At 45.6% G+C, this 23,356-nt stretch overlaps 1 protein-coding gene across 4 annotated transcripts in view; it reads right to left on the reverse strand.

Moving 5' to 3' along the window:
• The window catches only part of AP2B1 (adaptor related protein complex 2 subunit beta 1), a 347,393-nt gene that overhangs the window by 203,107 nt on the left and 120,930 nt on the right, over positions 1-23,356 (reverse strand). For all 4 annotated transcript variants that reach the window (XM_069226745.1, XM_069226742.1, XM_069226741.1 and 1 more), the window contains 2 exons: positions 10,247-10,362; positions 6,053-6,218 (listed from right to left, as the gene is read on the reverse strand). In XM_069226745.1, coding sequence (XP_069082846.1) covers positions 6,053-6,218; positions 10,247-10,362 — 282 coding nt within the window. The remainder of the gene's footprint in view (positions 1-6,052; positions 6,219-10,246; positions 10,363-23,356) is intronic.

The following is a 23,356-nucleotide window of genomic DNA, read 5'->3' on the forward strand; positions in this document are numbered from 1 at the left end:
CTTCGAAAATCCATACACTCTGAATGCAACTGCAAGTGTCTAAACTCTATGACTTCAGGAGCCAGATGCCAGGTTCAGTTGTTTCAGGTAGGATGCCTGACTCTGCCTTTCCTGTGGGTGAGAAGGATTGGGATGTTGGGTAGCCATTCATGAGGTACTAGGGGCAACTGTAAGAGCCTTGTGTAGTAGGGCTGTTGACCCCAGGTTGGAGGTACCACAGTCATATTGAGAGATGTCTAACTGAGTTCCCTGACAAGCTAGGGAATGAATGAGAGGTAGAAAAGCATATACAAATATCCCTGACCATTTCATCCAAAGAGCATTGCCCATGGACTGTGGATGGTAGTACCTGGAGGTGAAAATTGTATCACTTTGCGTTTTCTACGGTGGCGAACAGATCCATGTCCAGTGTCCTCCACCATTGGAAGTAGTGGTGGAGGACTTGGGGTGGAGTTCCCACTTGTGGATTTATTGCTGCGTCCTGCTTAGCAGGTCCGCCACCAAATAGTCCACTCCTGGGAGACACTCCAAAAGAAGACAATAGTATCAAGTGGGTTCCTCCTTGATTTTTGACTTGCCATCATGTTATCTGTTCGGAGAAGAGTGGTCTTCCCAGTTATAATGGGTTGGAAGCCATTTGAATCGCTCAAAGTTCGTCTTGTCCAAGAACCCTGAACTGTCATGTCCTCCATATGCACATCCCACCTATGAGTGATGTATCTTTGGCGATAGTCACTTGCGGAATTGGGTCCAAAAAAGGTCTGCCCTTGAGGAGATTCTCTGGGCCCCACCAGTGCAATGATTGATGGACCCTAGGTTGAGCCAACACTAGATCCTCTAAGGTCCCCCCACTTGTGACCTCCGAGATGCTAGACACTCCTGGAAAAGTTGAATGTGGAGCCTGGCAAGAGGAACTATTGCTATACAGAAGGCCATCATTCCCAGAAGGCACATCACTGTTCTGATTGGCAGATGACGATGTGGCTGAAAAAGACACAGTTGGTTCCGGAGATTGAGGACCCTCTGCACATTGGAGTATGCTGAGACAGAACTGAGGATTGCTCCCAGCTAGGGCTGTATCCGAAGAGTCTGTAAATATGATTTGGTGACATCTATTGTAAACCCCAAATTGTTTAACAGATTGATGGTGGACTGTGTATTCAGCAATCACCTTTGTCTCACTGAACTCTTCATCAGCCAATCGTCAAAATGTGGGGACATGAATGTTGTGTCTTCTCAGAAGGACTGCTACAACTTCTAGGCATTTGGTAAACACCAATGGGGCTGTTGTCACCCCAAACGGCAAACTGTGAACTAGTAATGACATCTACTTACCACAAATCTGAGGTACCGGCGATGTGCAGGGGGAATTGGTACATGAAAATATGCGTCCTTCAAGTCGAGCAAAATAGACCAAATCATGAAGTTGACTTCTTGCAGTAGTGGTATTACAACCTGTAATGTCACAACAGAGGGTGTAGGTCCAGTATTGGCTCTGAGCGCCCGTCTTTCTTGGGTATTAAAAAGCATAGGGACTATACCCTCTTGCCGTGATGACTGTGGAATGGGCCCTATGCACCTTTCAACAAGCAAGCTTTTACCTTCTCTTTGAGGAGGTGAAGATGCTGTGGGTTGAGGGTCTGTCTGCATGGAGGAATGATTGGGTGAGGGTGTGTGGATGGAGGTTAAGTTCTAGGCAGTATCCGTGGCAGACGAAGGATATGTCTGATGTTATCTCTGGCCACAGATGGTGAAACTGCTGCAGCCTTCCTCCAACAGGTTTTGTGTGTCCAGGGGGAATGTGTGGTGAGTCACTGTTAGGAGGTGAAGGCTCCCCTCAGAGTCACCTACCTCTGCCTCTCTGGTTTCACCCCCCCACCCCACAAGCCTCCTCTGTAGTAACCTTTAACCCTGCTGGTAATATGTTTGCTGTTGTTTTTAATATGTCTGGATAACAGCGGTAGTAGCCTTGGACACTCCTCTACCCCGATATCCATGAAAGGACACGATGTAGCAGACTGCAGTGCCCCCCACGGATTTCACAGGGTACAAAGGCACTGAAGATGCAGAGCTCTGGCGAAACCATTCTGAACCCAACGGCGGGCAAAAAAGAAATAAAAAAAAATAAAATCAATGAAGCCGTTGAACATGCTTATTCCCTTGAAGAGGAAGAGACTGGACATTACTTCAGCAATAAAATACTTCGAGAAAAACAAGTTGTTGAGTCCAAGCCCAACACTAGATGGTAGGAGTGTGCTTAGCATGTGTATCTGCAGCCAACACATGTTACGAATAAACTTGTTTCCATTATGTACGTTCTACAGGTACCTGGTAGTTGAGATTCATGAAATGAAAATATGGATCCATAATAATACACTTGACATTAAAAAAAGTATAATATTACTGATTAACCTTTTACTAGTGCCGCTGTAGGAAGCTGGCTCTTTCTATAGTGGACCAAAAAGAGGTTCACTAGGAAAGGAGTCCAGGCAAACCCCAAAGGTATCAGAGGCACAAATGACATCCTAAATGCTCTCTATTGTGGTAGTGTGAGCGAGCAGTTAGGCATATCAGAGGGAAGTGCTAAGTATGCAAGGCACACACATAGGCAGTAAGTGAGACACACTCAAAGAAATTCAACACCAATTTATAAAAATAACATATACTTGTATATAAATTTAGAACCCAAGATCAACGTAATCAGGTGAGAAATTTTCGAGACTCGAATTTTTAGAGTTTTCCAAAGTCTACAGTGCATTTTTCTGTAGTTGCAATGCTACTCTATAGGAGAGAAAACATACAAGGGAAACAGGTACTTCACAGCAAATTACAAGGCCAATCTTCTGGACTTAAGGTGAGTACGGGGCAGGGTCCTACGCCACACCAACAGGTCACCTTGAGCTGCACTGGGGCAGGCAGGTGCAGTTCAGCATTGGGTGCTCGGTGTAAGTCACTGGGTATCAGTCCGGTGACAAAGATACTGCAGGGTGGACGGAGAGTCCAGTCCGGGTGAAACAGCAAGAGGGTCCAGTTCTTTCGCTGCTCAGGGACGAAGGGGCACCAGTGGTCCTCTTCTCCTCCGTCTGCGGTGGCGGGTGCAAAGGTATCTTGGACCATCTAGGTTCCGTCACTGGGGGAGGTTGTGGTAGATGAGGTCCACAGAAACAGGATGGATTGGGGGGGTGGGGGGTGAATCAGTGTGGCTGAACCAACAAGTGGGGATGTAGGAAAACCAGTGTTCCTCTGCTCCACAGTTCGGGGCATCCGTGTGCAGAGGTGTAGTGGACTGTTGGGTCTCCGTCACCAGAGGCAGTCACGGTTGAGGGGGACTTGCAGAAAGAGGTTGCAGGCGCTGTTGGGAAGTCCACAATAGGCAAACACAAAGTTGGCTTTCTCTCTGGAGGGCCTGGGAACCACGTTGACACCGTCAGCCCACTTCAGCTCGGGCTAGGCAGCTCGGGTGCAGTGGTGATATCCAGCGTTGGCTTTTGGCGGTCCCGGGTCCTCACAGTTCTTCTTTGGTTGCCTGCAGATGCAGGAAAGCAGCTCCTCAATTCCAAGGGAGTTCTTGGCGATTTACGAAGCACTGGCAGCTCTCTCAGTATTTTTGAGGCTGCAGCAGCAAGACAGGTCAGTTACTCCACGAGGGTCAGGTACAGCAGGCAGGCTAGCAGGGTTGGTGCCAAGGCCGTGGTGCTCCTCAGTTCTCGGGTTCAGCAGGTTTCTTGACCACTCCTTTTGTGTCCAGCTAAGATCTGTTTTCCTGGTATGAGTAGGTCCCCTGAATACTCAATTCAGGTGGTGATAAGGAGAATGAAGGGTAGTAACCAATGGGATACTTAACCTTGGGGTCGCTACGCTCCTTAGATGACCACTTCCTTTGGGGAGTGGACATCATCCTGTCCCAGAGTTCCTAATTCCACCACACACAATAAGGCGGAATTCCCAAGGCTGTGTTCATTTCAGGCTGGTCATTCTAGAGGTGTGTCCAGCCAGCAAATGCAACACGCCTCCTGGATAGCTAATTTCCCCACCTGTCCATGTGCCAAATGGACCCTGGGGCGTGGGGGGGGGGGCAGCATCTCCCTTCTGAGGAAGGCCAGATCTGCATACATACCAAGGGTGGAGGGCTTCTTTGAAGCCCCCTGCCCTGGAATGCAGATATGCAGGTCATACTGTTGGGATGGGTGTGCAACACCCCTGCCAGAGCAGGCTTTGTTGCTGACCTCCTGAGAGCAAAGGCTCTCACCCTTGGGGTCTGAAACTCGTATGATGGTGGTGGGCTGGCTAAAACTAGTCAGTCAGCATACTGGAAGTTGGTAGGTTTTCAGGGGGTACCTCTAAGGTGCCCTCTGGGTTTTCAGGGGGTACCTCTAATGTGCCTTCTGGGTGCCTGTATTAATAAATCCATCAGTGAGGGTTTATTAATACAAGATGTTTGATACCAAACATCCCTAGTTTCAGTGAAGCCATCATGTAGCTGGGGAACTCATATTGACCAGTGTCCAGCACATGTACTTAAAATGCCTTCCCCGTACACTTACTGTGTCTAAGAATTGACAAACACATAGCAGGGGCATATCTGCTCTTGCAGATATATCCACACATGTGATATCATGCATCCTGCCTTAGGGCTGTAAGTATTGCATGCAGTGTTTAAGGGACATGACACAGTTCCTTAGGGCTGTAAGTATTGCATGCAGTGTTTAAGGGACATGGCACAGTTGTGTGCCATGTTGTGGTTTCACTTTTGGGAGAACCTTGTCATGCAGCCTGCAATGGCAGTCTGCATGAGGTTGGTGCTGGGTCCCTTAGAGTGGCACAAGCTGTGCTGCAGCTCAGAGACCCTCTTCAGTACCTAGGCCTGAGGTACCACAAGTACCATTTACTAGGGACTTACAGAGGTGCTAAAGGGCCTGGCCACTGGGAAATCAAGTGACCAGGGGCCAGATGTAGAAAGCTTTTTGCATGGTGCAAACTGCAAAAATCGCAGTTTGCGCCATGCAAAAAAGCCTTTTGCGATGCACATTCACAATTTGCGAGTCTGTACCGACTCGCAAATTGTGAATGCGACTCGCAAATAGGAAGGGGTGTTCCCTTCCTATTTGCAACTCGCATCGCTATGCTAAATTGCTTTGTGACCGCGAATGCAGTCGCAAAGCAATTCGCAGTTACCACCAGTGTCACACTGGTGGTAACCCATTCGCAAAAGGGAAGGGGTCTCCTTTGTGAATGTTGCCAATAAGGGGTTTTCAGAGCAGGCAGTGGTATCCTGCCTACTCTGAAAAACCGAAACCAAAAGGTTTCGTTATTTTTTTTTATTTTGCAACTCGTTTTCCTTTAAGGAAAACGGGCTGCAAAATAAATAAATAAAACTGCTTTATTTAAAAAGCAGTCACAGACATGGAGGTCTGCTGACTTCAGCAGGCCACCATCCCTGTGAGTGCAGGGACTCGCTATGGGGTCCCAAAATGCGACCCACCTCATTAATATTAATAAGGTGGGTCTTTGCGACCCCATAGCGTCTCGCAGTCAGTGTCAGACACCGTACTGCATCCGATTTTGCGAATCGGAAATTGCGAGTCGCACCGACTCACAATTTCCGATTCGCAAAATCTGACTTTTCTACATCTGGCCCTAGGTGTCTTGTTTTGGGGGAGGAACACTGGCAACTGGGGACCTAGTTAGCAGGAAGTCAGTGCACTTCAGTCAAAGTTGCATCACAAATCAAGCAAAAAGTGTGCTTGGGGTACCGCAACCAAACCCAAGCTCCCTACAGCCATCCATTCCAGAAGTCTCCTATCAAGGACCATTTGGACATTTCAAAAAGTCTTAAAGACGGATCCGGTCAAGCAAGTACATGATATCTAATAGTTTAAGATTGTGCATTACATTAGTTTACATTTGTTAGCACTTCTTTCTCACTACCATTTTTATAGTATCCTTGTCACTTTTTACTGCACCGATGACAAGCTGTAAGAACAGTGAAGCAGTCTAGGAATGACGTAAGTTGCATTCAACAAAACAATAACATTAACAGTCAATTCAGTACCTGTGTGCTTTCATCATGAAAGCCCTCAAGGAAACTCTCAAGGAGCTCATCAGCATTGTCAATTCGTTCAGCATACTCGCCAACAATCCAGATCATGGCGGCTCGGGCATCAGGTTCATCTAGGGAGTCCAAGTTCTCACACAATGTAGCAATGATGCTTTCATATCTTTGAGAAAAAAGGTTACACTGTGACAGATGCAGGTGAAACATTTAGTTACGCAGAGGAAAGGAAGACTATTTTGATGGTAAGCCCATGCCCAAGACCAGAATAAATATTTACTATGTCAGGTACAACATGTTGGAAGGTTGGTGGGGAAGCAGATTACAAAAAGCCCTAACCTAAACTAAGAAAACAATAACCAGGAGTCAAAAGAACACTGGCGCTTTCCCCTCCCTTCCTACTCAGCTAATTTGTCCCACTTGGAAACATCAATGTTGGAACAGATGCTACCCATCAAGCTCATTAGCCAAACCCAATATTATGAGCAATGCCACACAGAAGCGATTGGGGTAACAGAGTGGTCATGAGATTTAAAGTTGTATCTTGACCAGCATCATCGACTGAAAAAGTTTCCTCCTTTTATTACCCTAAGTCCTCTATTGACTCACACTTACCTTGCCACGAACAAATTCCTGCATCTACAACCATTATGTTTTAGTTCCTTCCTTTCTATGTAACTTGCAGTAAGGTTCTGTTGCACATGTCTGTTACTGCCTCTATTTGTCTAATTTCTTAGTGACCTTTGTTCCTGCTCCCACTTTATTTCTTTATCACAAGTTCTGATGCCTCTTTACACAATCTCTAACTCCCTGGCAAGTATAAGAATCATATTAATCATGTTATAAGAAGATTTGAAAAAACCTACACCTTTAATTACTAGTTCATGTTGCCTTTTTTGTTGGAGGTATATCCAGTTTTCAAACCTGGTTCTAATCCTCCATTTCTCAACATATTAATCTAATATAACTTTTATTTAATGTCTAAAGTGCAGTCGTTTCATTTTTATTCTATTACATGTTTCACAGATCCTCCCTGACCTGTTACTACATTCATTCCCCATCATCTGCTGCTCTTATCCCAGTGTCCCATCTTCTCTTGTAATTTCTCAGTCTGCTATTTATGTCCTTTACATTCATTTCCAGCTCTAATTTCTAATGCCTTTTCTCCTTATTCAGAGTTCCAATCTCAGAGACTCCTTGAGTCTGCACCTCCATTTGTTGCTCTTATTCTCAGTTTACCTTTCTGTTTCTTGCATTTTTTCTGTTTATTCCCTGATCCTCTGAATGTTTCTTACCCATTTATCACTCATTATCTTTGTCTTTGTCTTCTATCCCAATTCCCATTTTCCCTGCCCATTTCATGTATTCTTTTCTCTTATGCCTAGATTCCATGTTTATTTTACTCTCCTTTTCTTCGATTCTAGAATTTCCTATCTGATTTGCGCTTCTTTTTCTCCTATTTCCCACTCTGTCTATTTCTAGTCTAGCTATTTCAGGCTTACACAAAAGGAACAAGTGTTAAGCGTTTAAACAACACCAGAAGAATCACAGAAGAAGTACACAAGATACCAATTAAATCTAACACCAATTTATGCCAATAGATTAGATTTTTATACAATTTTTGACAGCAAAACGAAAAAGGATCCACCAAAGGATTCCAGAGATAAAGAATTTACAAGGTAGAGTAAATCAACAGTGTTTACTTATCTTGAAACAAGTACTGGCAAATTCAATAAATTAGACAGAAAAATGTTCAAGAAAAAAAAAAACTTTGGTAAGTTTCAGCGTGATTACTTTGAGTTACTTTGGGGGACCAACTTCAACAGGGAGCCAGTCAGTGGGACCAGCAAGGCCAGCAGAAACCGTTACCTCGATGAACGAAGTAGTCTCTAGTCCAGCATCAGTGGCTCCTTGTCACTGATTTCTATGGAATGTTCATGATGCAAAGGATAGAGGATGCTGAAGATGCTGCCGTCGATGGGGGTCTGCTCCGGTGCAGCTCCTCGGTCCATAGGCTTGGTGAGGAGGTCGACTTACCTCAAAGTCCTCTCCGACTGGGAAGAAGTCCAGACGCTACTGGACAACCAGTCACCTGGTACAGCAATTTCAGCGGTTGCGTTTCTCAGGTGGTAACTTGCTTTGTGGGAGACCTACCTACATCCCGATGACTCTCCAAGGTTCAGCAGACTTGGGGGCAACTCGGAGCACTGGGTACTGGTGCTGCACAGCGGCGACAAGCAGTGATTCAAGTATCTGGGTTAGCAATTCGCTCTGGCAGGCTTCTTCAGCTGCTGTGGCCCTGTGCTGCGAACAGGAGTTCACCCAAATGAACCTTGTAGTCTCTTGCTTCAGCTGGGCTCAGGAGTCGACTTCTTCACGAGCAGGACACAGCAGGCACAGTTGCTTCTCTTCTGCTACTGAGCAGGTTCAGCACGTGCAGTTCACGTTGGTGCAGCCTGCTTTTGCTGGGTCCTTGGAGCCGCAGGGCAGTCCTTCTTCGGTCTTCTTCTCCAGTTCAATGAGATCTAAGCTCTGGGTAGCACGGGTGCCCTTTTATGCCCACAAAATGCCCTCAGGGTAGGATACGATAAGCAGCCATTGAGCTACTAGGTTGCCGCCCTCCAGATGACCACTTCCTGTGAAGGGTGGCATTTAGCTATTTCTGAATTCTTCCCACTGTCGAAATGGCAGAACCCCTCTCTCGGAGTGCAAAGCTCTCTACACCAACCAAGACAAGTGGCTATGAAGGGGGCTACACACCCCGATAAACAAGGTTTGGCAGCTGGTTACACTCTCCTTACGAAGTGACACTCGCCAATGTGCCTACTAGCCTTTTCCACAGTAAAACTGTCCAAATGTGGTGTTTACTGTTGGAACATGTAAAAGAATGTGTTCCGCTGTCTAATATATAGCATCCTGCCTTGTGGCTGGTTAGGCCTGCCTTAGAGGAGACTTACACGTATTTAAAAGAGAAGATTATGGCTTTTCAATTGCTTTAAATGGCAAAGTAGAGTTAGCAGTTTTTAAACTGCCCCTCCAGTCTGCAGTGACAGACTGGGAGCCATGTTTTAAATTTGTCATTTCCAGGGTGGCACGTCCAGTGCTGTAGTCCCTGGGGTGACCCTCTAATTTACAGGCCCTGGTTACCATAGACTAAGGACTTACAAGGAAGTTAGCTTATGTCAATTGGGTATACACCAATCAAACCAACAGCTTTATGGTCAGGGCACAGGCACTAAAGTCTGGTTAGCGGGCCTTCGTGCACTCTCAGAGAAAAAAAAACAGCAGCATCGGTCCAACACAATGGGGGTGACCGTACAACAAGTGGCATTCCCTTACTCACTGTTTATTTTATTCGCAGTTTCCATTACCATTTCCAGTTGATGTGTCTCGACCAATAATTCTTCTGTTCCACATCCTCCACGTGTATCACACATTTTTCCTCTTCTTCATAGTTCATATTTTAATCTAGCTTACCATTTCTTGTTGCCTTTTCTTATTCACTGCTCTCACCTATGTCCTTCCATTGGTTATCCGTACTCACAGTTGTCTTGCCTGTTTCAGAGACCTTTTTCTTAGACTGACTTTCTGTTTAAGCCATCTTTTCCTCAAATGCCACGTTCTTGTTGCTACAGTGTACTGCTTTTACTTTTATTCCCAGTTTCTCTTTACTATCTTTTTCATTTTACCTTGTACAGGTCATGGTTTTTCTTCTAAATAGTTCTCAAAAATGTTCCTAGGTTCTAGTCATACCTTTGTTGATCAGTTTTTCCTTTGTTTGCAGGTCCTTTGCCTTTGATTGCTGATCTGCTCTGTATCCTAGATGTTTGTTCACTGATTGGTTCAATTGCTCCCATTTATAATCTGAAAGCTACATTTGTTTTTGTTCTATCCCTTTGATGATCTAATCGGTTTCATTTTCAGGTCTTCTAAGCAACCCATTTTTAATATCTTTGCTTCCTTGGTCACCACTAAACTTTAGGGAAGCAGGAGGGGGCTGAGTTGTATCCAGCAGTTGCAATAAGCAAGTAATCTCTAGCACTAGAACAGTGAACTACATCAACCCCCCACTCTCACACAGCACATAGAAGCAGCACATTCAGATCTTTACTCAACTTGAAATTCACCTCTGGACCTGGGCCCCTTCCCCCCCAGATTATGACAACATAATAACAAATAACATAGATAACGTACTTATTAGGATACTTGCGGAAGATGTCCCTGATGACCACTATGGCTTCCTGTACCACGTAGTTAACCTTGGTCTGAATAAGGTCAAGCAGAGTGCTAACACAGCGTTCTGCTGATTGCTAGAGAGAGCAAGAGAGAGAGAATATAAATAGACTACCAAAGCACAAAATAACAAATATAACCTGACAATCCCAAATAGGAACAAGTTAAAAGAGCAAAGAATTAAGGTGCAGAAAGAATCACTTAGGAGATGGACAAAGACATTAAAGGGACTCGTGTAATAAGCTCATGAACTCAAAGGGAATTATGCTACATACAAATATACATTGACAGGTCCACATATCCCTGTGCCTATCTCAGGATGGGGCAGGAAACTAAGTCTCCTACTTCCAGAAGGTAGGAAGTGGACTGCAGGAACTGAGACAACTGCAAAAGGAATAGAAGACAGTATAGGCAAGGTAAGCATGACTTAAAGGCAAGAACACATTAAGGTACTGTTGAGCTCTTTACGATCTTTCAGATTAAAAGTAGGGACATACTCCAAAGTAACTCTAGAGGTTTAGATGATGAAGAAGATCCTTACAACTTAAGTGTGTTATATTAGTCTCACAGCCTTTACAAATGTGTAGCTGGAGATTAAGAGAAGGTGACCTGGAATGCCTCTGCTAAAGAACGAAGGGCTAGAAGGATTAAGCATTTTAACAGCTGTAAACAATCTGACCCCGTGTTTCCAGTTGTTAAATGCTGTTTTAAATTGACTAATCTGTAAACTTCTAAAATGGGATTGCGACCGCTTACTGAATCGGTATTTGGGCAGGCTGTGTTGTAGGAGTCCCTTCCCAATACCTGTTCAGTATGATATGCACACATGTTTTGCTGCCAAAATCTGATTGCAAAACACAGGAAAATCACAGACTCCCTAGTTTGGGATGGAAATGCATTAGCAAAGGGGAAGGTGTCCCTTTGGGCCCTATTCCTCCTTATGAATTAAAACATTTGTTGGGGAGTAGGCAGTAGGTCAAAGGACCACTACCAACTCTCAAATTTCTGAATAAAAAGTAAACTTTTGCTTTTAAATGTAGTCCAGTTTCCAAGCATGTGACCAACCACCTAGCTATGGCGTTGCTGGAGAGCATTGCCTTTGTGTGGTTTTGTGAATGAGACAAAGAGCTGCTGAGTTTTACAAAAAAGTCCTGTACTGTCAGTGTAGTAGGGAGTGCTACCGAGTCTGGGTGTAGGAAGAACAGAGTTTTCAAAGGTTTGGTTAATGTGAAAACAAGATAAAATGTAAAAAAATGTAAATTAGCACTTGTATAGCGCACTACTCACCCGTTAGGGTCTCAAGGCGCTGTACTCATACCGCTATGGAACCCCTCCTGGCTTTTCCCTGTGAGGCACCCACTCCTGAGCACCCCCAGGGTGAAGCCAGGCATCCAAGCGCTGTTGGGGCCGTTGTGGAGATTAAGCAAGCTATTGCCCAGAGTTGCAGAGTGGGACCCATGAATTAGATTAGGCACCGAGGCGAGAATTATCTGGTCAAGGGGAATTGAGCCCAAGACCTGCCGAAGCGGGACTTGAACCCTGGTCTTGAGCCAGATCTCTGCTTCAGGGTCTGCCGCTCTAACCATTGAGCCACACTTCTCCACTTGCCATCTTAAGCAGAAATTATGGATTGGTTTAAAGACACCCGTCATTGCACCTGAGAAAAAAAAGTTCTTGGAGGGTAAGAGCCTAAAGCTCACTTACACGCCTGATAAAGGTTTGGCCACTAGGAAGCCCACCTTCCAGGAGTGGAACAGTAGGAGGCATGAGTGAAGGGGTGCTTGAAATGGCCCGTAGACATAGTTACCCCCACTTTTTGCCTGGTGTTAGTATGTTTTGACAGTAGTACCCTGGGATCCTGCTAACCAGGACCCCAATGTCCCTGCTCTCTCCTCTAAATGTGGTTGCTGGTAAACCTTTATACCCACAATTGGCATACTGGTGCACCCATGTAAGCCTCTAGTATAGGCTACTTAGTTACCCAGGACATTGGTACACCAGGGGTCTCCCATGGGCTGCAGCCTGAATTTGCCACCCATGGGAGCCCATGCACTGTGTCTGCAGGCCTGTCCTTGCAGACTGCGTGAAATAGTGCATGCACCTTTCACTTTAGATGTAAGGCTTGCCTTATATCGCAGTCACTGCACTTGGACACTAAGTTACCCCTCTGGTAGGCCCTTCAGCCCAAGGAGAGGGTGCATGTCCCTATGTGTCGGGGTCCCACTGCATGAGCAGGATGTCCCTACAAACACCAGACTCCAGACTCTGGGCTTTGAAAGTGCAGGTAAGCCATCTTAAGGTATGTAGTGGACACTGTTAAACACAAATGGTCTAACTACATAACGGTATCAAACATGTTGAAATCATGCAACTACACTGATTTTAGTGCTAGTTACATGATCTAATGTACTCTGGTGGTTCCTTAGAGGATCCCCCAGTTCTGCCTGTGTAGCCTTTCGGGGTCTGGCTGCTAGCCCACACTGCTGCCGACCCCAGACACTGTTCTGCCCTACTGCTGGTGAGCATAACAAGCAGGGAAAGGCAAAAAAAAAGGCTTTCCCGTGAGGGAGAGGTGTGACCACCTCTACCTTTAAAAGAGGTGCCTATGGGCTCTGAGCACCACCAGACTGCTTTGAAGGGCACGTTTGGTGCTCTCCTTGCATAATCCGGTAGGCACTAGTTCAGGAATCCCCGGTTCCTGCTTTGGAGCGAAACCACACAAAGGATAGGGGAGTGACCACCCCCATGCCCAACTCCTCCCCTAGGAAGGTGCACAGAGCTCTGCAAGGTGGCTGGTTCAGTCTGCCATCTTGGAAACAAGGTAGGTAGAGGCCCCTGGGAGCATCTGACCGGTTAGGCCAGGTAGATGATGTCCCTGACCCCCTCTGATAAGGGGAGCACCGCAGAGAGTGACCAACCCCCTTTTAGGGTTAGTTAAGGGCTTCCCCCCCCCCCCGAGGGTGGGTCCTCAGATTCTTCAAGCAAGACTCTACAACAGGAACTCTCTGCAAGACTCTTCTGCTCCTGGCCTCCGCAACCGCTGCTGTTCTGCTTTGGAGCTAAAACAAGACTGTACCACTTGGGAGTGCTCCCACTGCAACATTGTTTCTCCAGCTCTGCAAGATTTCTGCAACATCTGTGGCTGTGCATCCTCCAGGGTCACAAGGACTTTGTTGCTTGCATCCAAGAAGCAAGAAGAAATCTCCCTTGGAGTGAAGGAATCACTCTCCTGCAGGCACCTCAAGACAACAATGACCAGCTGGCGGATCACGCTGTCCCACAGACAGCGAAAGGGACTACAACACAGGTGGTGGTTCTGTGGTCCTCTTCGGGCCTCCCCTTGTCTTCTGACCAACTTGGGAGACGGTGGGCCCCTGCTGCAGCCACTTGAACGGAACCCTTATGCACAGCGACTCTTGCCAGGCTTGTTGGCTCTTCCTCCAGGAGATCTTCAGGCTGCAAGAAACCTCAGCCTCCAGCACTCTGCAACTCCAAGTTCAGCTTCTACTCTGCAGGACTCCTGTTTTGTTGTGCTACTGAGGCCTCCCTGCGGCTCCTTGTGCCTTCTACAAGTAGGTCACTCATGGGGGCTTCTCCGACTTTGGTTGGCTTTCCTTCCTGCTGAAGGCCTGCCCTGACTCCTTTCCAATGGACAAGTCACTAGGACCTTGCTGGTTCTCAAAAACCTACAACTTACCTTGCAACTACTATTCGCATTTTCCAAGGCTTGTTGGTGGCCCTTCTGGCCACTGACCCTCCTGCACTCCGGCGACCGATGTGGGACAGCTCATGGGTGACTCCAATGATCGCCTGCATCCCACTGGACTCCGCAGCTGGACTTCTCCTTTACCATCCTGTAGGATCTTCACCTCCAAGAGGGTAGGCATTGCACACCTGCACATCCTGGACATCTGAGTGGTCTGGACACTGTCCCCTTCTTTTTCAGCTTCCTCCCGTCTGGAATCCACCTTTGGATTCCAACAACCTGGTCCACGGGTTGCGACAGCAGCTGGACAACCGAGGATTCCACAGACTCCAAGGAGGGCTTCCCACGTCACTTCCCCCTTATGCCCCTATGCACCTGGGCTCCCTGGTGTAGGTTCTCCATTCTTTTGGGTATCAATGGATAGGGGCACTCTCCAACCATCTTTGTGCCAACTGGTTTCCTTGGGGTCCACTGGGAAGGGTCCTGAAACCATAAAAATCCAACCACTACGGTCCTGTGTTAGCCTATGGGACACCCAGCTCGATAACTCTGCACCCGGGGCACCTGTGGGATTACAGTTACTTACCTCTGGTATTTGCTTATTCCCCCCGCCCCTGGGATTCTAACACAGTTACCTTGGTTGGGCACTTCCATTTTTATACCACTTTCTTAGTATATGGTTTGGTCCCCCCCCCATAGGGCCCCATGTATTTCTATGCGCTTTCTGTTTGTTTCTAAGTATATATGCTGTGTGTAGATATCGCCAAGTATAGATATTCAAACGTTAGTGTAGTCTTTAGTTTTATAATAAAGAATACTTTAGTTCTGTAACACTTGGTGTGGTTCTTTCTTGTGTAACAGTAACTGACTGACTACTGTGGTATTGTGAGTGCTTTACTCTCCTCCTTGATAAGCCTGAGCTGCTCTCTACACCTACCCCTTGAGAGCTTTGGTTATCTAGGCACCAAAGTAGACCTCTGTTCGTTGCATCTAGTGTTGGGTTTGGAGTGTTGCAAGTTGTTTTTGTTAGAAGAATCTTTTCTAGTCACAAGATCGAGTGACTCCTCTTCTCGGCGATAGTGCGGATGGGCATCGAGTTCTTTGTTAGTTGGTGTGTAAATTGTGCTCGTCACCGGAACATAGAGAGGAATACTGCAAAGCTAGTAGGTCTTTTTGATCTAAAAAGACTCTCCTGGACCGAGGAGTGCGTCGGTTAGAGATGGCGTTGAAGAGAATGGAAGACATTCCCGACATCTTCGGAGAGCAACATGCACAAGAGGAAATTGGACATCAGGCAGCCCTCTCAATCTGAGACTCCAAGTCGGACAACGATTCTGACATCAAGAACCAGTTGATTCCAGCAGCACAATATGTGAGTACACCAGCCCCATCTTCACACAAAGACTTTGAGAAAGACTTCTAAGCTGGTCATTGGTCCACCACAGCCTTCAGGCCATGGTTGGATCCAAAAATTACATTTGGATGCCCGCCCTCCGGCTCGGCACAGAAAACTGCCAAGATCAAGATGTCTTCGGCACTGCCAAAGGACTCAACAGCATCCCAGCCCATCTCGGGATTGAGTAGAGCATTTGAATCGAGCACTTCGGCAGCGAAAAAGAAGCCCTCAACATCAGCTTTGGAGCCGACACCTTCGGTTTAACAAAAAGCTTTGGTTCCGAAAACTTCGGACCCAAGGACAATGGCTTCCAAAGATTCCCCTATTTCATCAAAAGGGACTTCAACAGTGGAACCTATTTTTGAAGTAATGGACGCATGTCAGTGCCAGGTCCATATACAAAAGGGAACGGGGAAAATAATTGCTTCTCCCCCTGATCCAATCAAAAGGCAATTTACCTTTCAAGAATCATTGGACACAGCTCCTCCTCCTAAAAAAGTCTCTAAAGATAAAGACAAGGAAGCAACAGCATACAATCAGGTCATTGCAAGGGCAGCAGCATACCATAATGTACATATGCACACTGACCCTATCAAAGAGGATTTCCTCTGCTGCCAGGTATGCTTAGACATGCCACAGAGATTTTCAAGGAGCCTGTTAGGGCAAGGGTTATGACCCCAAGGATCGACAAAAAGTACAAAGCAGCCCCCGCAGATCCAATATTTATTAAATCACAACTACCACCTGATTCTATAGTAGTGCAGCACGAAAGCGTGCTAATAGTCAGTCCACAGGAGATGCTCCTCCTCCTGCAAAAAACTGGATGCAGCAGGCAAAAGCCTATCTGCACAAGCTGCTAATCATTGGAGAATCGCACATTCTCAGGCACTCCTGGCAAGGTACGATAGGGCCCACGGGGACAAGATGGAGGAACTGCTTCAGTACCTTCCACAGGAACATCAAAAAAGGGGTCACAAAATAGTCTCAGAAGGGCAGGCCATCTCAAATAATTCAATAGATGTGCCATTGATTCAGCAGATACAGTAGCACATGGTGTAAACAAAAGTGTTATTATAAGAAGGCATGCTTGGCTGAGGTGCTCAGGCTTCAAGCCAGAAATACAACAGGCAGTTCTCCACATACCTTTCGATAAAGAACACTTGTTTGACCAAGAGGTTGATACCACCATTGACCAGCTGAAAAAAAGATTCAGAGACAGCTAAAGCTATGGGAGCCCTACTAACTATACCAAGTAGGGGTAATTTTAGTAGACTACAATTTAGGGGCGGTTTCAGACCGAGCCTTCTACCTCACAGACCAAACAAGGATGCACTTTTACAGCAGAAGTTCCTTCTGAGGCTCTTACAGGGGCACAAATAATAAAGGCAGAGGTAAGGCATCCACCTCTAGAGATTCTTCCTCAAGCACATGACAGTGCCTGTTTACAGATTCCTCCAACACACACCTCTCCAGTAGGGGGAAACACTAGCAATTTTCTATTCCTAATGGTCAAAAATAACCACAGATCAATGTGTTCTATCAATTATCCAACATGGTTATTGTCTAGAGATCATTTCCACTCCTCCAAATATCCCCCCTCGAGTTCACAAACTTTCACAAGACCATCACATTCTTTTGAAAGAAGAGGTAAAATCCCTTCTTCTCAAAGGGGCTAAAGAACCAGTCCCAGGTCTCAACAAGGGTTATGAGTATATTCCCTATACTTCCTTATACCAAAGAAAGATGGATCACTAAGACCAATTCTTGATCTCCCGGCCTCTCAACCTATAGATCATTTCAGAGCATTTCCATATGGTCACTCTGCAAGATGTTATTCCCCTATTACAGCAAGGGGATCTCATGACAGCCTTAAATGTCAAGTTTGCTTACTTTCACATCCCCGTACATCCAGCACATTGCAAATACTTCAGATTTGCCATTGTGGGAAAACACTATCTATTCAAGGTTTTACCATTCTGGTAACAACCACTCCCAGAGTACTCACAAAATGCCTAGCTGTAATTGCTGCATTCCTCAGAAGACAATATATTTACATCTTCCCATACTTGGGATACTGGCTCATCAAGGCAAATAATATCCAACAATGTCAGAATCATATTCAGTACACAGTAATTCTTCTACACACTCAGTGATTTACGATCAACTTTCTCAAATCCCATCTCCAAATCTCACAGATACATCTTTATCTGGGAGTAATTCTCAATACTCACTCAGGATTAGCATAATCAAACTCAGCTCGCAGTCAAACTCTTCTGTCTCAATTACAGGAGAATCACACTTACACAGTGAGAGTAGTGATGCAGCTATTATGAATGATGGCTTCATGCACTGCCATTGTGCCTCATGCCAAACTACACATGCGTCCTTATAGGAGTGTCTATCTCATCAGTGATCCCAGTCACATGGCCATCTCCAGAATCTAGGGTTGTTGGACTGCCAGACTCACTGCTCTCTGCAATGGTGGAATGACATCAACCTCTCCAAGGGGCAGCCCTTTCAAGACCCTGTGCCTCAGATCACTCTCACTACAGATGCATCACAGATAGGTCAGGGTTCATCTCAACAGCCTTACAATACCAGGCAGGTAGGATCCCATTCAACAAACAAAGAAATAGATTGTCTGTTTTTTAGGTAAGCAGCTATGGCTGTTAAAGTCTAATAGATGAGTATGCTAAATTTGCCTTTTGTAATTGTAGCAGGTAACAATGTCTTGCACGGATGCTTTGAGTGGCTCAATGTGTTTAGATTGACAGTAACATACAAAACGTTTCCATTTTGCAGCATAACACTGTCAAGTTGTAAGTTTACTTGCCTCTATAAGAATGTCCAAGCATTCAGAGGGGAGTTATAAATACCCAAACTCTATTACTTCAGGAACCATATCGCGAGATTTAGTGTTTTGGGGTCTGGATGCCCGATTTGACCTCGCTTTTGAGTCAAAAGGTCTGGTCTGTTGGATCTGTCTGTGGTTCCCCACCAGAAACTTCCCATCAGTGTTGTGTTACAAGGCTGGCGTGCCTATGTGGGGACTACCAGAGTCATAGTGAGTGATGTTTGTCTCAGTTTGCGAACCAGAAATGGAATGAGACGGAAAAGCGTAAGCAAATATCCCTGACCAGTTGATCAATAGAGCATTGCCCTTCGATTGAGGGTGTGGATATCTGGATGCAAAGTTTTGGCATTTTGCGTTTTCACGGTTTGCGAAAATGTCTATGTTTGGTGTTTCCCTTATTTGAAAGTAATATTGAATTACTTGTGGGTGAATCTCCCAATCGTGTATTCGTTGCTGCATCCTGCTGAAAAGGTCCGCTAGCTGGTTGTGAATCCCTGTGATGTATTCGGCTAACAGGTGAACATGACTGTGAATTGTCCATTTCCATATTGTTTGTGCTAGAAGGGACAATTGGGATGAGTGTGCCCCCCCCCCCACTGTTTTTTCAGAATTTACATTGTTTTCATGTTGTCTGTCCTTATTAAGACTATTTTGTGTATGATCTGTGGTTGGAATGCTTTGATGTCTAAGAACACTGCTAGTAATTCCAAGTGGTTTATGTGGTAAATTTGCTGGATTAAGTCCATTCCCCTTGAATTGTGAGATTGTTGAGATGGACTCCCGAACCGGTTATTGACGCATCTGTTGTGATTATGGTCTGTGGCACAGGGTCCTGAAATGGCCGCCCCCTTGTTAAGTTGTTGTGATTCCACCATTGCAGAGATTTGTAATTTGGCGGTCTAAACAACACTAGATCCTGTAGCTGACCGTACGCCTGAGACCGCTGTCGCAAGACACACTGTTGCAGAGGTCTCATGTTTAGACATGCATTTGGCACTATTGCTATGCACAATGCCATCATTCCCAATAGTCTCATGACAAATCTTGCTGTGTAAGATTGATTGGCCTTCAACTGGGATTTGAGGGAGTGAAACGCTTGTATCCGTTGTGGATTTCGGCAGGCTAATGCTGATTGCGTATTCAGAATGTCTCCTAGATAAGGTTGAATTTGTGCTGGCTGAAGGTGAGATTTCTGGCAATTGATTGTGAACCCTAATTTGTGTAGGGTATGTATTGTGTGTGCTGTTGGCAGTTTGGAATGGTACTGGATTTTATTAACCAGTCATCTAGATAAGGGAAGACATGTATGTGTTGTCTTCTGAGGTATGCTGCGACTACAGCTAGACATTTTGTGAACACTCTTGGTGCTGTTGTTACCCCCAAAGGGTAGTACCTTGAATTGATAATGCTTTCCTGCTATTACGAACCTTAGGTACGTGCGGTGAGCTGGGTGTATAGGAATGTGGAAGTAAGTGTCCTTTAGGTCTAACGCTGTCATGTAGTCTTGTTTTGACACCCTGTAGAGTGACCATGTGAAAATGCTCCGACAGGATAGATTTAGAGGCCCGAGATCGAGAGTGGGTCTGAGAGTACAATCCTATTTTGGTATAAGTAAGTATAGGGAATATACTCCTGTTCCTTGCTGTGAGATGGGAACTACTCCTATTGCCTCTTTGAGTAGTAGAATAGTGTGTTCTCGAGAGTCTGTGGGAACGAGGTGGAATGTTTGGTGGAGTAGAAATGAGCCAGTGAGCATGGAATTGTTGCAGCCTTCCTCTGCGTGCTGTGGAAAGTTTTAGAAGTCATTGTTTTGTGGATGTTGAAGCACCCTTTGAGGCTGGGAATTCACCTCTGGCCCTAAAAGTTTGCTCCCTTTAAGAGCCTCTGAATGACCCCCTTGGGTAATACTGCTGGCCTTGCTTTAAATGGGAGGTGGAAGCCTCTGTAGTTTGTGCTTTAAACCCTCCCCTAAATTGTGGTTTTCTAAATGAACCCCGAAATGGTGTGGCTTTTGCTGTGTCAGAATCTATTTTGAGTTTTTCTATGGTTGTGTCCACCTCTGGTCCAAAAAGCTGCTCTTTGTTAAACAGCATATTAAGGACCGCCTGCTGTAACTCTGGTTTTAAACCGGAGGACCTCAACCATGCATGTTGTCTAATAGTGATGCTGGTATTAATTCCTCTAGCTGCAGTGTCAGCTGCATCTAGAGCAGACCTAATTTGGTTATTTCTGGTTGCCTGACCTTCTTCTACAACTTGCTGTGCCCGCTTTTGGTGTTCTTTGGGTAGGTATTGCAAGAATTCTTGGATCCCATCCCAATGTGCTCTGTCGTATCTTACTAGCAGGGCCTAGGAATTGGCAATATGCCATTGGTTGGCTGCTTGTGTTGCCACCCTTTTCCCTGCTGCATCAAATTTACGGCTTTCCTTGTCGTGGGGGTGGGGAGGGGTTTCCCCAGAAGACTGACTATTGCCGTGCTACCTGGCTGCACTGACCACAAAAGATTCTGGTGGTAATTGTTGTGTGATGTAAATTGGGTCTGTTAGTGCAGGCTTATATTTTTTGTCAATCCTTGGTGTTAGAACCTTAGCTTTAACTCGTAATTTGAATATTTCATCTGCAAGCTTAAACATATCAGGAAGCATTGGTAGACAGTGGTATTGCTTGCGAGTCGAGGACAGGGTATTAAAAAGGAAATCGTCCACTAGAGGTTCTGCATGCATTTGTACTCCATGGTATGCAGCTGCTCTGGATATAACTTGGTTATATGTTGTACTATTCTCTGGTGGAGATGGTCTGTTACAAATCCGAATCGTTAGATGGGATAGGATCTGAATCGTACATATCCCATGAGTCTATGGTGTAACTGGAATCATCCCTTCTTCTTGTGAGGATGTGTGAGAGTGTGATGGTGAAGGTGGTGGAGTCCGAGGTTGTGGTGAAAAGGAAAGTTGCAGTGAATGTGGTGGAGAAAGCTCAAGAGATTTCGGCTTTTCCTTCTGCTTGTAAATTTTTAAGGTGGTGGGGCAGTATCCAGAGTCTCCTGAACTGCTAACTTCCTTTTAGTCTGTGGAGGAGGAGAAGTAATAATTTTTCCAGTCTCTTTCTTGATTTGGATTCTCCTTTGTTTGCTGTCCATAACCTCCAAAATGGGTTTAATGTCTGATTCCTCCATTTGATGTTCAGAAGCATGTTCTGTACTTTTAGAGGAATGTTGGCTAAGTATTTTGGGCACATGCCTTGTTCTAGTCGAAAGCCCTGTTTCCTCTGTATATGAGGGTTTTTTTGGTTCCAAAGTTGGACCAAGATGTTTCGGGTCCGAAGCAGAGCTTACTTTTTTTTTAATATGATGATGTTGGGCGTCAATTCAGTTCGCAGGTGGAGGCTTGTATTTTTCAGCTCAACCCCAACACCAAAGCAGGCATGGTAACCTATTGAGGGAGTGCTCTGGCCTTTTTTGGCGCTGAACCCAAGGGTCAGTAGACGATTAATTTTTTCCGGGTTGAACCATGGCTTAACAGCAGCGATGCACCCAAGGCCTTGCCCGATTTTTTAAATGTTGGTGTTGGGGCAGGAGTCCTCATGTACTACACCACTACTATTGACTGGATGGCGTCGTCTGAACCCTGCTCGGAGTCGGAGTCTGGGATCGAAACTGCCGTTTGTGCCTGCTCCTCTCCAGCCTTCTTGTAATTCGATCACGTAACATTTCCTTCAATCGAAAAGACAGACACGCCTCACAGCTTTATTCTTTATGTTCCAAGAAAGGCAGAGATTACAGACGAAGTGCTAGTCGGTGTATGGAAATTTGGCGTGACACCGAGGACAGAATCGGAATTGAGTCCAATCCATTAGTCTATGACGCAGTAGGGCCGACCAGGCCCAAAGAGGGTGAACGCGCCCAAAAGGGTGTTTACTTGATTCCGACTGTACTATCGGATCGAGTGCAGAAAGAAACCGCGTTCAAAACAATACCAACAGTATGAGAAAAGTTTGAAAGATTAGAGAATTTCCGAACCGAAAATCCCGGAGCGAGAGGGAACATGTCAGAACCAGACGGCGGAAAGAAAACAATCTAACAAAGGAGTCGATGCCCATGCGCACTATCACAGAGAGGAGGAGTCACTCGATCCGGTGACACGAAAAAAGATTTGTTTGAAGAAAAACAACTTATAACACTCCCAGACCAACAGCAGATGGCAATATATGCACAGCATGTGTATCTGCAGTTACACATGCCATCGAACATGCATATATATTATATATGGAAAATGTCACTTACCCAGTGTACATCTGTTCGTGGCATGTTGAGCTGCAGATTCACATGCTGTGCACTGTTCCTGCCATCTAGTGCTGGGCTCGGAGTGTTACAAGTTTTTTTCTTCTAAGAAGTCTTTGAGTCACTGGACCGAGTGACTCCTCCCTTTCGGCTCCATTGCGCATGGGCATCGACTCCATCTTAGATTGTTTTCCCCGCATAGGGTGAGGTAGGAGTGGTAGAATGAGGATACTAAAGATGTAAATGTAATGGAGTAGATATGTATGTCCATAGTTTGTGGTAAAGGAATATTTATTTACATATATACAATTTAAATGCAACTAAAACGGCTACAGGCTCCCGGGGAGGTGGGAGGGCGCATGTGAATCTGCAGCGCAACATGCCGCGAACTGATGTACACTGGGTAAGTGACATTTTCCGTTTGATAGCATGTGTAGCTTCAGATACACATGCTGTGCATAGACTACAAAGCAGTAATCCTCCCGAAAGTGGTGGTCAGCCTGTAGGAGTTGAAGTTGTTTGAAATAATGTTCTTAATACAGCCTGTCCTACTGTGGCTTGTTGTGTTGCTAACACATCTACACAGTAATGTTTGGTAAACGTATGAGGTGTAGATCAAGTGGATGCCTTACAAATCTCTGTCATAGGTATGTTATCTAGAAAGGCCATTGTTGCTCCTTTCTTTCTAGTGGAGTGTGCCTTTGGTGTAAGGGGTAATTCTCTTTTAGCTTTGAGGTAACAGGTCTGAATGCATTTGACTATCTATGTGGCTATGCCCTGTTTGGATATAGGGTTACCAGCATGGCGTTTTTGGAAAGCAACATACAATTGTTTAG

This window comes from Pleurodeles waltl, chromosome 3_2 (genome assembly GCF_031143425.1).
Source record: "Pleurodeles waltl isolate 20211129_DDA chromosome 3_2, aPleWal1.hap1.20221129, whole genome shotgun sequence".
Lineage (NCBI taxonomy): Eukaryota > Metazoa > Chordata > Amphibia > Caudata > Salamandridae > Pleurodeles > Pleurodeles waltl.